At 48.1% G+C, this 18219-nt stretch overlaps 1 protein-coding gene across 5 annotated transcripts in view; it reads right to left on the bottom strand.

Moving 5' to 3' along the window:
• The window catches only part of LOC148526422 (ankyrin repeat and fibronectin type-III domain-containing protein 1-like), a 493356-nt gene that overhangs the window by 361916 nt on the left and 113221 nt on the right, over positions 1–18219 (bottom strand). For 4 of the 5 annotated variants that reach the window (XM_088470360.1, XM_088470359.1, XM_088470361.1 and 1 more), the window contains one exon: positions 3435–3610. In XM_088470360.1, the coding sequence (XP_088326486.1) occupies positions 3435–3610 (176 nt within the window). Of the gene's footprint in view, positions 1–3434; positions 3611–9194; positions 9497–18219 lie in introns of all 5 variants that reach the window. The other variant, XM_088470358.1, reaches the window with a different exon arrangement.

Genomic DNA, 18219 nt, shown 5'->3' with positions numbered 1-18219 from the left:
GTCTCTGAATCAGGCCCATAGTCTAGACCCGGGTCTGTGCCCGTGCACCGGCAAAAACCCTGGAATTTAGGCTATTTACCGCGTCCAATGTAGGTTAATGAACAAAGGCCCTGATTCAGAGCCGGACGCTCTGACAGAGCGCTCGCTCTCAATCAGGGCCGTCCCTCAGAATTTAAGAGCGGCCTCCTGGCCACTCGCATAGCTGTGGGTGACTACCCACAGCTATAGCGAGCGGCCAAAATGATGGTCGCGATGGTCAAGACCATCGCGACCATCGGGCTTGCGACGAGACCCTTGCGCTAGGGTCTCGTCTGCCGCAAGCCCTGGAGTGCTTTTGGCTCTATCAGAGCCGAGAGCACTCCCACTCACATCACTTGTGATGTCAGTGGGGCCGCCCCCAGACGGTAGGCGTTCCCATGGAAACGCCTCCATCTGGGCAGCCACGCCCCCGGCAAGCCCACCAAAGGGGGCGTGCTGTCAATCACCATCAACAGCAGGCCCCCTTTGGTGCGAGACCCATAATGATGGCTTGGTCGTCGTTATTCGGGTATCGCGCATGCGCACGATGGAGCCGCCTCCGTCGTGCGCATGCGCACTTGGTCAAACCCCTTTAACACCCCATGCTGGACTCGGGAAATTTCCAGATCATCCCATTCCACTCTGCACTCGTGTCGGTATGCAGTCGGGATGCCGACGGTCTAAATCCCAACCGTCGGCATTCTGACTATCTAATCCCGGCAAGGGTCTAATGACAGGTGTCGAAATCCCGACGACATCCCGATCGAAGGTAAGCCGGGCACTGGGCGTGGACAGCCACTTTAGGTTACGGGCTCCCCAAGGGGACTTGGGGTTAGGCAGCCCCCCGGAAGGGTTAGGCTAGGGGAAGGGGGGGTTAGGGGTAGACACCCCAGGGGGGAGGTTATGGTTAGGTACCACCCCGGGAGACTTCGGTTTAGGCATTTAGAACGGGGTTATGGTTAGGCACTTAGAGGGGGGCTAGGCACTTGGGGGGGGAGAGGTTAGGCACCCCTAAGGGAGGGTTGGTTAGTTTATACTTACCTTTAGCGCAGTCGGGATCTTCACCTCTGCCGGCCGGCGGTAATTCATACCGATCCCCCCGTGACTGCTATGCAAAACTAGCGTAGAGTCATCAACAGCGGAAGTTACAGGCTCACAAAGTTGACTCATGGGTGGTGACTGCTCAGTGCATTGCTTTAACCATGGCCGACGAGAAAATATGCTAATAATAACTCAGTCGCCATGTTGTGCACTGAGACGTACACCTCCGGCGTCTGACATCCGCCGATCACGCACAAAAGTGGGAAACATTGGCTGCACATTGAGCTTCTGAGGAGGCCTATGCTGTGTCAGACAGAGCGGCTCTCCTAAGACCCCGGGGCCTCTGCAACTGCGAACTAATCCTCAGAGCCTGACTACAGCAAGCCCAGAAAACGTTCCCAACACGCCTGCGTCATTTCTAACTACCCCCCGTTACCTCCCCCAAACGCTAACTACCTGTCACTCACTTTGCAAAGAAATCCCATATGTGACCGCCGTCGCTAATCCATTGTTGTGCGTGTGCAATGCGGCTTTCACGCATGCGCAGTGGCGAAAAAAGCTCCAATGCGTCCAACGTCAACATTGCGCCCATCTCTGAATCAGACCCATAATTATAATATTTATAATAAGATGTACAGTTCTCCCCATTGCCACAAATACTGTACCCCAGCAGGGGCAAATGCAGTATTTCTAAAAGGGGGCTTCAAAATGCTTCATTTTAAAGCAAGTGTGGCCATTCATGAAGACGGCATAATCAGCACCTAACCGGCTATAATATACGTCATACAAAGGTATGAAATAATTCTGACATATACAGGACCAGTGATCTCAGTAATACTGGGCATACACTATACAATTATCTGTCAGATAACTGTCCAATTTGGCTGGTTGGAATGAAAACCTGGTACTGTATGGGAGCCAATGATAATCGTCCATATGGTCTTAAACACTGGAAAATGGGCAAAAAGTATTGGTCAAATTGGTTAAATTAATTTGATTTAACCAATTTATCTGGATGACAATTTTTGTCAAATTTTTCAGTGTTTGTGAGCAAATGGTCGATTGTCATTGGCTCCCATATATTACCAGGTTTTCATTCCAACCAGCCAGACTGGACAGATATCTGACAGATAACTGTATAGTGTATGCCCAGCATAAGCCATTAGATGCGGCAGTAGGGTCATCCTGCCTGAGCTGAATGTTTTTATATCAGATGTTGGCTCCATTCCAGAGCATTGGAGAAAGTTTGGGAATCTGGGGGGTGGGGCAGAAAAAGAGCCTTGCACGGCCCGTCTCCTTATGTACTGGATAGTGTGGACAGTGGCAGGTGGGGAGTTTGACTTGGGCGGTACACCTGTCAAACCGTAACGCAGGCGTCCTAAGGCGAGCTCAGGGAGGACTGAAGGGCAAATACAGTATTAATAATTGACCCTATAGATCACTGGTCAGGGAACAGGGGTAAATTACCCCAAATGGGGTCAAAATGAAATTCCTGGAGGTAAAGGACGGACAGCCGGGCATGCATATTAATCATTGCATGCCCGGCTGTCCGTCCATTACCCCCAGGAATGGAGGTCATTGGTGCCAGGTGCAGCTCCGTCATCGTGGCTACGCCTTCACAATGCCGAAAAATTTGGCATTGTGAAGCAGGGGGCGGAGCCACTATGACTCGATTCAGCGCAAATCGCGTCATCGAGCCCTCCGCTGCGGGGGTTTCTTGTAGTAGTTGGGGGGGGGGTCAGGCGGCAGCTGGGAGGCTTGCCTGTCTTTCCGGGGGGTCGGGAGCGGCACCCGATATTCGGGAGGCTCCCGACCAAATCGGGAGGGTAGGCAAGCCTGACACAGTGTAGCATTCCCGCTAAGCTGTTTTAGCGGGGCGCGGCGCCCTGCCCTCCTTCTGGAGGGCAAAAAGCACCCTGCCCTCCAGGAGGAGGGCAAAAAGCGCCCTGCCCTAACAGCCTGCGGGAGCCGTTCTCACCCGCGGGACGCAGTGTCCGGTGGGTGGACAAACATGCGGTGACCCGGTCACCGGCGGAGAATAGACGCCGGGCGCATGCGCCCGGCATCTATTCTCCCATTCTGCAGCGCTTGGGGGCTGCCCGGCATGTCCGTAAGCGCCGGGCACGCCCCCAAGTATGCCGAAAAGGGGACGCGTCTTATAAACACGCCCCCTTTTCATAATCACGCCCCCTTTTCGGGCGCGCGCACAAGATTGCCCTCTCTAGCTCTGACGCCCTGCCTGCCGCCGGAGCTAGAGGGAACACTAACAGTGTATGTGTGTAAACCCCCCTATAAAAATCCTGCGTTTGCCCCTGTGAAAGGCCCGGTCTGTAATGTGCTAATTACATAACCCACACTTTTGGCGGAGGACGTACCAGCAGGCGGCAATTTGCATGAAGTTAAGGTGTCTGTACTGGATGAACAGGTTGACGGGAGCCGTGTGCCTGCTTCCTGGAGCTGCGGGACCCTGGTGAGAACCGGCGACTGTGGGATGCTGGGAAGAGTCAGGGATTTTCCAAGTACAGGTCTCTGTAGCTTTCTATCCAGGGACCTAATAAAAACATAATGATTTAACAGGAGCCATTTAATAGATGTCCATTGATGCAGCTTGTTTATCCAATCAAAGAGGGTGTGAAATATATAGTTATCTTTTGTCACTGTCTGACATCACTAGTCAACAAATATAACTTCCACAACGTGTACAATATAGGAAATATTGCATCTATGTAAGACTGACAATGGCATATACTTCACAGTTGTCCCGAGAGACAGAGAGAGAGAGAGAGAGAGAGAGTGAGTGTGTGTGTGAGTGAGTGTGTGTGTACAATACATACAGCTTCTTTGCATTATTCTTCTCTTCACTTCAGCCAGTAATTAATCATAGGAGCTAGCTCTCTAAGGGGTCTATTTACTAAGCAGTGTTAGGAGACAGAGTGAAAAGTGATAAGGTGCCAGCCAATCAGCTCCTGCCATCTCACAGGCTGTGTTTGATAAATGACAGTTGGGAGCTGATTGGCTGGCACCTTACCACAGACTTATCACTTTTCACTCTGTCTCCTAACACTGCTTAGTAAATAGACCCCTAAAAGAGCTGCAGCAGGTGATTGGGTGCTGCATGACATCACACAGTCATATGGGAGGGGTTTAACGTGAGCACCCTCAATCATTTTAACAATGATTATCACTATCCCCCCAGCAGAAGCCGTCTGTGAGGCAACAACTGCCACTTAGGGGCCTATTTATCATTACATATTTGCAGCATATTCCCTAAAAACACATGTTTTCGGGGGATATCTACAAATATTAAGTATCCCCCAGATGTATTATGGAGGCATCGTAGCAGATATCTCTGCTATCTGCTGCAGTCCCTCCTTTTCCGACAGCAGCTGTAACCTCCATAGGTTTCTATGGGGGAGGCAATGCTGTTGGATTTACCAAGCTGCAGAATGCAAAGCATGAATGCAAAGAGATTGACCCCGGCAGCCACCGCTGATGCGGTCACTTCACTCCGAGCACACTGTAGGAGCTCCTGTCCCTGCGGGTGCTATTTGATCATACTTGCCTCCTCTCCTGAAATGGTTGAGTGCTGTGTGCCGCTCCCGGCCCCCCAGAGTGGGCAAGTCTCCCGGCCGGTCCAGGGAGAAATGATGACGCGATTTGCGCTGAACCGCGTTATCGTGGCCTCGGTTACACAGTGCTGGCAGTCTCGGCATTATGTAGCGGGGGCGGGGCCACAATGACGCGATTTTGCAGTCACGCCCACTGCCCCCAAAACCCCGCCACGCTCCCCTTGCTGTGCCGAGTTGGCTGCCTCTCCCGGAAAAGGCAGCCAGATTATCGGCAAGCCTGTATTTGATACATTCCTGCGTTATAATCGCATACTGCAATGCGATCATGGGCGCTAATATCACGCCCAGGTCGCAGTGAGTATGTGATTGCTGATCAATGGTCCCCTGTAGTCACAAAGCGCAGCGATGTGACACAATGCCTTTCTCTCACTTGAAAATCATAAATAATAGAACATAAGAGGTCATTAAATCAAAGCATAACTTAATAAAACAGTAACAAAATGCTCAAATTATATCTCTGATAAAAGCAGCCACTGGCACAATATAAAGGATAATGTATGTCTTGCTGTGATATAGAAGTCGCCTCAGAGTACTGTGACCTTTATAAAGGCGTCACACCGTAGCCTTGTGCTTTTGTATGCTCAATGGTCTCCTCTGTGACTCCTTATATCTCCCATCAGGGGGTATATTATCAGCCCATATATATGGATAGTATTCTATGTGAACAAGCAATCTATATAGTGAACCCGGATTTTCTGAATACTGCTCAGTTCCCCATATACTGTAGATAACTAGTAATCAGTCCTACAGAATGCAATAATGCTCAATGCTCTCCTCTGTGACTCCTTATATCTCACATCAGGGGGTATATTATCAGCCCATATATATGGATAGTATTCTACGGGAACAAGCAATCTATATAGTGAACCCGGATTTTCTGAATACTACTCAGTTCCCCATATACTGTAGATAACTAGTAATCAGTCCTACAGAATGCAATAATGCTCAATGCTCTCCTCTGTGACTCCTTATATCTCCCATCAGGGGGTATATTATCAGCCCATATATATGGATAGTATTCTACGGGAACAAGCAATCTATATAGTGAACTCGGATTTTCTGAATACTGCTCAGTTTCCCATATACTGTAGATAACTAATAATCAGTCCTACAGAATGCAATAATGCTCAATGGTCTCCTCTGTGACTCCTTATATCTCCCATCAGGGGGTATATTATCAGCCCATATATATGGATAGTATTCTACGGGAACAAGCAATCTATATAGTGAACCCGGATTTTCTGAATACTGCTCAGTTTCCCATATACTGTAGATAACTAGTAATCAGTCCTACAGAATGCAATAATGCTCAATGGTCTCCTCTGTGACTCCTTATATCTCCCATCAGTGGGTATATTATTAGCCCATATATATGGATAGTATTCTACGGGAACAAGCAATCTATATAGTGAACCCGGATTTTCTGAATACTGCTCAGTTTCCCATATACTGTACATAACTAGTAATCAGTCCTATAGAATGCAGTAACAATTATTTGGCATTGCCATCGAATGCTTTATGAATAACGTATGTATTAAGTAGGGGAGAACTGTCATTTAGAAATTGAAAATAAATGAAGTTTCCTTCAAATATCAGGCGCTTCAATAGGTCCTTAATCCACAGCAGCTGTATGTGATGGGTATAGTCAACCCCAAAAAAGATATACAATATGGAAAAAGGTGACAGCGCTAGTATAGGGAGGTGGTCACATGTGATGGAAATACATTAACAAAACATGCCAGATGAAGTGTAATTGGAAGTCAAAAATATTTTGGATTGAAAGCGGAACAGCAATCTCGCTAAGTGACGTCCCTTGGAGTGGTGAGAATTGATGAAATCCCCCTTGGAAATAGGAGCAATGTCAGCCCAGCAAGGCTGATGTAGCAAAGGGCAATAAAGTCTGGTCCAAGTCACAGTGCATCAATTGCACAATAGGAATGTCCAACATAAGTGTCCCACAGAGAACTGGCGCTTCAACCTGACGCGTTTCGTTGGGTAACTCCCAGCTTTATCAAAGGTCCTTTGCTCCGCTTTCAATCCAGGACCCCTACACATTGTGAGCTGGTTTGAGATAACCCGTATTGGATCTACTACTATTCCAATTGTCCACTACAACGAGTCATATAGGAACAGGACATTGTCACTCTTCACCAATCATTTCGACCAATATTACCCAGAGTCTAGGTGCAGTATGCTTTCAGTTTGTTGAATCATTGGTTTTGTGTCATATTGGCTGTGTTTATTGATAATTGTGTTAAATTTAAATATTTTTTACTTCCAATTACACTTCATCTGGCATGTTTTAATTTATTTCCATCACGTGACCACCTCCCTATACGAGAACTGTAATTTGCTCACAACTGAAAGAACAAAATGAAGGACAGACAGGGACTGCTTGTGGGCTAGAACGGGGAGGTGGCGACTCAAGCGCAATAATCGACTGATCTGCGACCGATGATGCGTCTTTGTGGGTGGTCGCTTGGATTGGGGAAGCCGCCAGTGGGCGTCTCAATACAGATTCTGGCGGCTGCAACATTTGCGTATTTTTCGCACAACAGCTGCTTACAAATTCGCAGCCGCGACGACATTAGCGGCCACCTCTGAATCTGACTCAATGTTCGCTCTTCATTTTACATAATGATATACAGTAGCTATATAGGAATTTGCCATTTAATATAAAGAGACAAAGTACACATCCCTTCACTTTTCATCATATGAGAACACTATAGGGCAGGTGATTGCAATGATTATTCACCAAAAACAAACGGGATTGCAAAAGTGACAGGTGATTAAGAAACGTGGAAAATCAGTTTGACAATTCAGTGATACAGAGAGTGGGCAACCTGAATATACCATAACTACCAACTACCTGGCTTGGGGGTTGGAAGTTATTGCACTACTGTACACAGCGTGCGCAATATAAATTGGGATTTACAAAAAACTAAGGGCCTGATTCAGAGCCGGACGCTATTTGCGGTCGTTCGTCCAGAAAATAGGGGTGGCTATTCAAATGAACCGTTCGTTCTTTGCGGTCTGTTCATGCCTCTATGTCTGAACGAGCGAACAAAACTTGCGGTCATTTTTTTAAAAAATACGCCCCCTGGCCGCTCGCATCCTACGTCATGTCCGCTATTTATTAGATTAATCGAGTACATCGACCAGGGTATGAACTGATCGCTATTCTTGTGGTTGGTTTTTGCTACCACAATTTTGCGAGCAGTTCTGGCTATAAAATAACCCAGTGACGTGGTCAATGACGCTGCTGTATTAATTATGCACACCCATAAAACGCCCGTTTTGACCTTTAAGCACGCCTGCGTTCGGGTCTCCACTCCCCGTTTTCAAGCACCTTCCCCTGTTACCACCCACATACGCCTCCTCCTGTCACTCAAATTATCAGGCATTCGCTATTTTGCAAGCACATGAATTTCGACCGCACTGACTGGTTCGCGCATGCGTATAACGATCCGTACGCATGCGCAGTTGGGCAAACATTGCTCGGAGCGAACGAGCGGCCGCTTACGAGACGCTCTGAATCAGGCCCTAAAACCCATGAGTGCGTGTGGCGTCGGTCAACCTAAGGATCTCTATGGTGCCAAATGCTGGTTTGCAACAAGGAAAGGTTCTGATAGTTCCATATTGTTGTGGGGTGTATTTTATTGTTGCATTGGGTTAGGTCGTTTATTATAAGACGAGGCGAGGCCACTGCTAATCTCTACTTAACAGCTCCTTCAAATTCTTAATTCTCTGTGAATTTAGGGCTCAATTCAGACCCGCTCGCTAGATGCATATGTAAATTCGGCAAGGCAGGCGATCGCACAGCAAGGCATTAGCACGCCCACTATGTCTTGGCGTGCGATCGCTTTGTGTATGCAGACGCCCACCAGCCTGTCTTAAGACACCCACTTGCGCACGTCATCTAAAGGAAGTGTATGCAACCATCGGTGACATCGAGTACCATCGGATGCATACGCAGCACTTGTGGTTGGCCATACCCGACCGCAAGCACTGCGAGCGCTTCAGTGTAAAATACAGCCAAGTGACGCTGCCTCTTAATTATGCACGCCTCTGAAACGGCGTCGAGACGCTCAGGCACGCCTGCATTCGCACCACCATGCCCCCGTTTCTAGCGCCCAGCCCGTCACCACCCACAAACGGCTTCTCCTGTCACTCGTTCTGCCGGCCTGTCTATGCGCAGCGAGCGAACGCTTCCCGATCGCTCGCACTGGTTTGCACACGCGCACTGCGATGCGATCGCATGCGCAGATTGCAAACATCGTCTGGCTGCATGCGAACGCATCCTATTGAGCGGGTCTGAATCGGGCCCTTAGTTCCCCCCAACGGCGCCATAAGATTTTCACTGTCCTCTAGTTTGTAGCACGGAAACATACAACAAACTACAAAGTTGTGACAGGTATTTCCTCCAACCTGAGGAGCTTTGGACTGTAAAGCAGCAGCGGAGCTGTTGAAGCTAGTACCCTGGCCACACATGGCTATGTTTTGTACCTGGACTGTGTGATAGTACAGCAATAGCTCCCACTCCTCCTTCCAGAGCTGCGTCCAGGCCGGATGTCCTCTCCTGATTTCCTCAGACTGAAATACTCTGTCAACTTCCCAAATGAGGACATGCTGCCACCCTAGTGTCTCATGTGACAAGGACTTGACCCTCTGCCCACAAAGCCTGGGCAGGTATAATATCAATCCTGGCAGCATCCCCTGGGGGAAAATGAGCAGAGCTGCCCCCTGTTCAGTAACCCAAGTCTCTGGCCCGAGTAAAGGTCAGCTCAGGATTGGAAATACAGGCAGTGCTGTGGGCTTTGTGTTAAAGATGACAACCAAAATGACAAAAACACAGTTTAACTCTTTAAATAAATCTTTTAGCAATAAAGAACTGTTGGGCTCACACTCTCCAGTGGCATGCAGTAGGTATGGCATGTGTGCCATGCAGTGTGCTGCCAGATCAGTGAAACAGACCAGACACAGCTAAAATCTGATCTACCGCTTCTCAGACCAGTTTGACAACCACATAAACATGTATGGAACCGGCAAATGTCAGGTCTCATCGGTTTGTTGATGGCCAACGAGACTTATATGTGCTGTAGGATGTCATATATTTAAAACATCTGCACTTGCACAATAAATATTGTCATTTTGCATACCAATAGAATAATCAGACTTGATTGTGCAAATTGTTTAGTAGTAAGTGTCTTGGAGGCGAGTGCGAGGTATATAGTATATCTGTGCAGACAGTCAATGGAAGGAGGGTGACATTGGTGGTTGCCATGTGAACATTCCAAGACGGGTTTGAGGCATTTTCATAACAATAGCTGATAGATACATATCACAAAAAGGGAATACGGTACAGGTACCGTGACTCGGGAATAGAGCAAAGTGAATTTGACATATAAGAAGCATCTGTAATGTCCCATTCTTACACCATTTGGTTTATGTTATTAAATTTTATATCTGACATCTAATAACCGCATTTCAGTCATTCTTGCCAATACACAAACATCAGGACACAGACCTCTCCCCTCCTCCTAATACACTGACATCAGGACACAGACATCTCCCCTCCTCCTAATACACAATCAGGACACAGACCTCTCCCCTCCTCCTAATACACAGACATCAGGACACTGACCTCCCCCCTCCTCCTAATACACAAACATCAGGACACAGACCTCTCCCCTCCTCCTAATACACAGTCATCAGGACAAAGACCTCTCCCTTCCTCCTAATATACAGACATCAGGACACAGATATCTCCCCTCCTCCTAATACACAAACATCAGGACACAGACCTCTCCCCTCCTCCTAATACACAAACATCAGGACACAGACCTATCCCCTCCTCCTAATACACAAACATCAGGACACAGACCTCTCCCATCCTCCTAATACACAGACATCAGGACACAGACCTCTCCCATCCTCCTAATACACAGACATCAGGACACGGACCTCTCCCCTCCTCCTAATACACAGACATCAGGGCACAGACCTCTCCACTCCTCCTATTACACAAACGTCAGGACACATACCTCTCCCCTCCTCCTATTACACAAACATCAGGACATAGACCTTTCCCCTCCACCTATTACACAGATATAAGGACACAGACCACTCCCCGCATTCTAATACACAAACATCAGGACATAGACCTCTCCCCTCCTCCTAATACACAAACATCAGGACATAGACCCCTCCCTCCTCCTAATACACAGACATCAGGACACAGACCTCTCCCTTCCTCAATGTACACAGACATCAGGTCAGAGCGCTCCAGATACATAGACATCAGGACATATACCTCTCCCCCATACAGGTTTCTCTTGTGGACTACCAGTTTCATCAGAGCAATATATTGTTATTCCTCTGATGAAATTGGTACTCCACCAGGGAAACGCGTTAGAAAGCTTGTTTTTATTATATCCTGGATCACTTTTCACCCTCTGACCTTATGGATTCCAGGTTCATATGGGGGAGAAGTAACAGCATTACAACAGGGAGCAGGGCCATTGAGAGATCAACAGGGCCCAGGTACTGGGGGGATGAGGGCATAGTCGAATCTGGGAGGCATGTCCACACCGCCTCCCAAAAAAACCCCAAAGTGTATGTTGCGAAAGTTAAACTTGTCCCCTTCAGCAGCTGGCCCGGGCCCCTAATGGGCCTCTCCAACAGGCCCAGCACCCCTGATGGTAAGATATGCTCTTATCCATCATATGACACAGCATATATTGCATAACCACAGCTCTGGGCTTTATCTGCTGGACTATAGCTAAACTCAAGGTAGAACCACCTACGACAATAGTGGCTTTTTATTACATTACGTTTCGACTAGTATCCAAGTTCTGTCCTTAGCATTTGCTTAGTAACACTGGATGATAGCTCTTTCTAGCTACAAGTACTCATGGAGTCCACCAAGCCTGTGGAAAACATATCACATTGATTCAAATATATGCACATTTAAAATATCTATTGGAAAGTGTCTTGTAAAATGTTCTGCGGTCACAACAAGCTGTGTATATGCCGTTAACGAGGGACTGTAATTATGTGAGTTCTGTTATTATGAAAGGAGAACTTCTTTTGGATTCTTTCATCTACAGTCCACACAAGACCTTTTGTATTGCATTTAATTCCGGACATTTATTCTCCTGGGGGATTATATAGCACTGTGACTACGGGTCTATGAGACTCCAGGAGCAGTTTATTATGCATTTGTTTATATTGTGAATTAGATTCTGAAATTTTTTGTTGATGCTGCGATTACTGTTATTTTTATTTGCCAGTAAAAGTTTATATTTATATATTCTAATTTCTGAGTTGGTCCTCGTGTAATTTGTGTGTTTGACACCCATTGCTAACAAGTGCATACAATATTCAGCCACGCAATATCTAGGGAGGATGGGTCTAAGCGGGTCGATGTTGGCCCAGTGCGCATGCGCACGACGGAGGCGGCTCCATCGTGCGCATGCGCGAGACCCGGATAGCGACGGGCAAGCAGTCGCTCCGGGTCTCGCTACAAAGGGGGCATGCTGTCGATGTTGAGTGACAGCACGCCCCCTTTGGTGGGCGTGCCGGGGGCGTGGCTGCCCAGACGGAGGCGTTCCCATGGGAACGCATACAAGTGATGTCAGTGGGAATGCTACCACAAGGGTCTCGTCGCAAGCCCGATGGTCGCGATGGTCTTGACCATCGCGACCATCTTCCTGGCCGCTCGCTATAGCTATGGGTGGTCACCCACAGCTATGCGAGCGAACAGGAGGCCGCTCTAAAAAAATAGAAGGACGGCCCTGATTCAGAGCAAGCGCTCTATCAGAGCATCCGGCTCTGAATCAGGGACTATATTTACTAAACTGCAGGTTTTTAGAAGTGGAGATGATGCCCATAGCAACCAATCAGATTATACTTAATATTTATCTAGCACCTTCTAGAAGATAATAGCTAGAAACTGATGCCACCTTATTCATCAAATATCTGCCCTGGTCAACTGCACATGCTGTTGTTGTGAACTGGAATGGCGCCTCCGAGTGCTGAAACGCGTAGCATATAAAAATCACCTGTTCTTATTTGCCATTCGGAATTTGGGAATATCTAAGCGGGTTCCTTTTGGAGATCCTGCATTTTGGTAAAACTGACGTGCTCAAGTAAGCAATGTTGTACAAATATAAAATATTCCAACTACGGTATCTTGTCTTCCCTTTTCCACATATTATGTCCATGTTTGGTTCGCACAGACATAACCTTCTAGCATTTAAATTTAATTACTCCTATCTCACAAAATAAAATATTAACGCAAATTTAATGGGAGTGAGATCTAGGTCTCTCGCTTGTCTTAGGAGACTGAGAAATATATATTTCAAGTCCCATTGCATTTCCTAGTGCCTTCCCACTGAGAGATGATTTCAAAATCAATTCACCATCCTGTTGCCCAATATATCCAAATTTTGGCGATGTAACATAAAAAAAAACAGATTATAAGGTCTTTGTAAAGAAAGGTTTTCGTTCTGAATATACAGGTCACAAAAGTTCCTCTGACATTAGTTATATGTCTTTCTTACTTCATGATGGCATAATTTTCAATGCCAAATTATTTTTCACAATCCCATTGCATCATTCCTTGGAGCTTTTTACTCTCTGCCTATTTCCTCTGATATATTACCAATAAGCAGATACAAACAACTCACACAAGTATCAGCAGGAAACAAGGCACAAATACACAGCTATCAGGTTCCGCATGCACATAGACAGCAGGTTAAAGGGGCATATTTATTAAAGAATATTTGCAAAACAATTTTAAAAACACCTTTTTTGGAGGGGTACCCGCAAATATAAAGGACCTCCAGGTTGTAACAAAGAAGGACCGGAGCAGATTTCCCCAGTTACCTAGAGCTGTGCCATTATGATGAGGGGCTAGGACAAGGAGCAGGGGAGATCTGTGAGGCATTTGAATGAGAAGCATAGTGTGGGATGTGGATGGGGAAGGGAAGCACAATGCAGGATGTGGAGGGGGAAAGGTCAGCACAATGGGGGATGTGGATGGGGAAGGGGAGCTCAGTGTGGGATGTGGATGGGGAAGGGGAGCACAATGTGGAATGTGGATGGGGAATGGGAGCACAATGTGGAATGTGGATGGGGAAGGGGAGCACAGTGTGGGATGTGGAAGGGGAGCACAGTGTGGGATGTGGATAGGCAGTACAATGTGGGATGTGGATGGGCAGCACAGTGTGGGATGTGGATGGGCAGTACAATGTGGGATGTGGATGGGGAGCACAGTGTTGGATGTGGATGGGCAGTACAGTGTGGGATGTGGATGGGGAGCACAATGTGGGATGTGGATGAGGAGCACAGTGTGGGATGTGGATGAGGAGCACAGTGTGGGATGTGGATGGGGAGCACAATGTGGGATGTGGATGAGGAGCACAGTGTGGGATGTGGATGAGGAGCACAGTGTGGGATGTGGATGGGGAGCACAATGTGGGATGTGGATGAGGAGCACAGTGTGGGATTTGGATGAGGAGCACAGTGTGGGATGTGGAAGGGGAGCACAGTGTGGATGTGGATGGGCAGTACAATGTGGGATGTGGATGGGCAGTACAATGTGGGATGTGGATGAGAAGGGGAGCACAGTGTGGGATGTGGATGGGGAGCACAGTGTGGGATGTGGATGAGGAAGGGGAGCACAGTGTGGAATGTGGATAGGGAGCACAGTGTGGGATGTGGATGGGGAGCACAGTGTGGGATGTGGATGGGGAAAACAGTGTGGGATGTGGATGGGGAGCACAGTGTGGGATGTGGATGGGCAGTACAATGTGGGATGTGGATGGGCAGTACAATGTGGGATGTGGATGGGCAGTACAATGTGGGATGTGGAAGGGGAGCACAGTGTGGGATGTGGATGGGGTAGGGGATCACAGTGTGGGATGTGGATGGGGTAGGGGAGCACAGTGTGGGATATGGAAGGGGAGCACAGTGTGGGATGTGGAAGGGCAGTACAATGTGGGAAGTGGATGGGCAGTACAATGTGGGATGGGGAAGGGGAGCACAGTGTGGGATGTGGATGGGCAGCACAATGTGGGATATGGACGGGAAGAGCAGAGTGTGGAATGTGGAAGGGGAGCACAGTGTGGGATGTGGATGGGCAGTACAGTGTGAAATGTGGATGGGGAGCACAGTGTGGGATGTGGATGGGAAAGGGGAGCACAGTGTGGGATGTGGATGGGGAGCACAGTGTGGGATGTGGATGGGGAAGGGGAGCACAGTGTGGAATGTGGATAGGGAGCACAGTGTGGGATGTGGATAGGGAGCACAGTGTGGGATGTGGATAGGGAGCACAGTGTGGGATGTGGATAGGGAGCACAGTGTGGGATGTGGATGGGCAGTACAGTGTGGAATGTGGATAGGTAGCACAGTGTGGGATGTGGATAGGGAGCACAGTGTGGGATGTGGATAGGGAGCACAGTGTGGGATGTGGATAGGGAGCACAGTGTGGGATGTGGATAAGGAGCACAGTGTGGGATGTGGATGGGGAAGGGGAGCACAATGTGGGATGTGGATGGGGAAGGGAAGCACAGTGTGGGATGCGAATGGGGTTAGGCGAGCACAGTGTGGGATGTAGATTATTATTCAAAATATATATAAGTGTATATACGTTTTTAAAAATATATAAATTTAGTTATGTAGAAATCACAATGGCTCTGCACTCAAAATAATAACTAATAATAACTAATAATAATAATAATAATAATAATAATAAACAGTGGGGTTAAACTGATCATTGCATTTAAACTTGCAGCCACAGTCAAGGGACCCCACATTACTGCAAGTCCCTACTCTACTGCACTATACCATTAGTGTTAAACTCAAGGTATGCTATCTGGTTTAAAGCTCACATCAACTTTGCTTTTAAAGGTGAAACAGTCACCGAGCACACCTGTTGCAAAGCACCTAGAAAAACAGCTGACACAAGCTAAATTAAACAGGTTAAAGGGGTGCATGAAAAACACACCTCCCATATTCAATACACCAGGACGCACACCTCTCACATGCACAGACACCAGAAAACACATCTCTCATATACACAGACATCAGGACACACACCTCTCACACACACAGACAGCAGGCCACACAACTCCTACATAGGTAGACAGCAGGACACACATCTCTCACATACAAAATTCAGGACATACACACCTCCCACATACACAGACAGCAGGACACACACCTCCCACATACACAGACAGCAGGACACACACCTCCCACATACACAGACAGCAGGACACACACCTCCTACATACAGACACCAGGACACACACCTCCCACATACACAGACAGCAGGACACACACCTCCTACATACAGACAACAGGACACACACCTTCCACATACGCAGAACCAGGACATACAATTCCCACATACGCAGACAACAGGACACACACCTCCCACATACACGGACACCAGGACACACACCTCCCACATACGCAGACACCAGGACACACACCTACTACATACGCAGACACCAGGACACAAACCTTCTACACACAGAGACACCAGGACACACACCTCCCACATACACAGACACCAGGACACACACCTCCCACATACACAGACAGCAGGACACACACCTCCCACATACGCAGACACCAGGACACACACCTCCCACATACACAGACACCAGGACACAAACCTCCCACATACACAGACACCAGGACACACACCTCCCACATACACAGACACCAGGACACACACCTCCCACATACACAGACAGCAGGACACACCTGCCACATACACAGACAGCAGGACACACACCTCCTACATACAGACACCAGAACACACACCTCCCACATACACAGACAGCAGGACACACACCTCCTACATACAGACAACAGGACACACACCTTCCACATACGCAGAACCAGGACATACAATTCCCACATACGTAGACAACAGGACACACACCTCCCACATACACGGACACCAGGACACACACCTCCCACATACGCAGAAACCAGGACACACACCTCCCACATACGCAGACACCAGGACACAAACCTTCTACACACAGAGACACCAGGACACAAACCTCCCACATACACAGACACCAGGACACACACCTCCCACATACACAGACACCAGGACACACACCTCCCACATACACAGACACCAGGACACACACCTCCCACATACACAGACACCAGGACACAAACCTCCCACATACACAGACACCAGGACACAAATCTCCCACATACACAGACACCAGGACATAAACCTCCCACATACACAGACACCAGGACACACACCTCCCACATACGCAGACAGCAGGACACACATCTCTCACATACAAAATTCAGGAAATACACACCTCCCACATACACAGACAGAAGGACACACACCTCTCACATACACAGACAGCAGGACACACACCTCCCACATACACAGACAGCAGGACACACACCTCCTACATACAGACAACAGGACACACACCTCCTACATGCAGACAACAGGACACACACCTCCCACATACAGACAGCAGGACACACACCTCCCACATACGCAAAACCAGGACATACACTTCCCACATACGCAGACAACAGGACACACACCTGCCATATACAGATGCGTCCTCATACATCTAGCTTTCTTGCGGGTTAAACAGCCCTTCTAATCGCGCCTTGCTGTGGCGTGACTCTGTAGTGCTGAGCGTCTCTTTGAGTGACTTTTTTATCCCCCAAATGAGTCTTATTCACACAGTGATACGGATAGCTAGCACAAGCAGTTTCTGCTGATTAAAATGATATGTAGCATGCCTATGTTCTCTGTGCGTCTGCGGGTGTATTTGCATACGAAACGCTACATTACAGTGTTACCGCCACTGATACTGCAACGTAGCATTTCTCATGCAGATACACCCGCAAAAGCACAGAGAACATAGGCATGCTACATATCATTTTAATCAGCAGAACCTGCTTTGCTAGCTATTCACATCACTGTGTAAAAACGTTGCATGAAAAATGCTCAGCGCTACCCAGGCACACTGAGCTACCGTGCTATGCGTGCTCCACTTGTAGCGCATGGAGGATAGATGTATGTTGGCACATCTGTACACAGACATCAATGCACAAACCACTCACATACACAGACACCAGGACACACGACTCCCACATACACAGACACCAGGACACACACGTCCCACATACACAGACAGCAGGACACACACCTCCCACATACGCAGACACCAGGACACACACCTCCCACATACGAAGACACCAGGACACACACCTCCCACATACACGGACACCAGGACACACACCTCCCACATACGCAGAAACCAGGACACACACCTCCCACATACGCAGAAACCAGGACACACGCCTTCTACATACGCAGACACCAGGACACAAACCTCCCACATAGGCAGAAACCAGGACACACACCTCCCACATACACAGACAGCAGGACACACCTGCCACATACACAGACAGCAGGACACACACCTCCTACATACAGACACCAGAACACACACCTCCCACA

Source organism: Taudactylus pleione, unplaced genomic scaffold (assembly GCF_031769625.1).
Source record: "Taudactylus pleione unplaced genomic scaffold, aTauple2 ptg000098l, whole genome shotgun sequence".
Lineage (NCBI taxonomy): Eukaryota > Metazoa > Chordata > Amphibia > Anura > Myobatrachidae > Taudactylus > Taudactylus pleione.
Note: the sequence above shows the minus strand (reverse complement) of the source record. Positions and strands in the feature narration are given on the sequence as shown.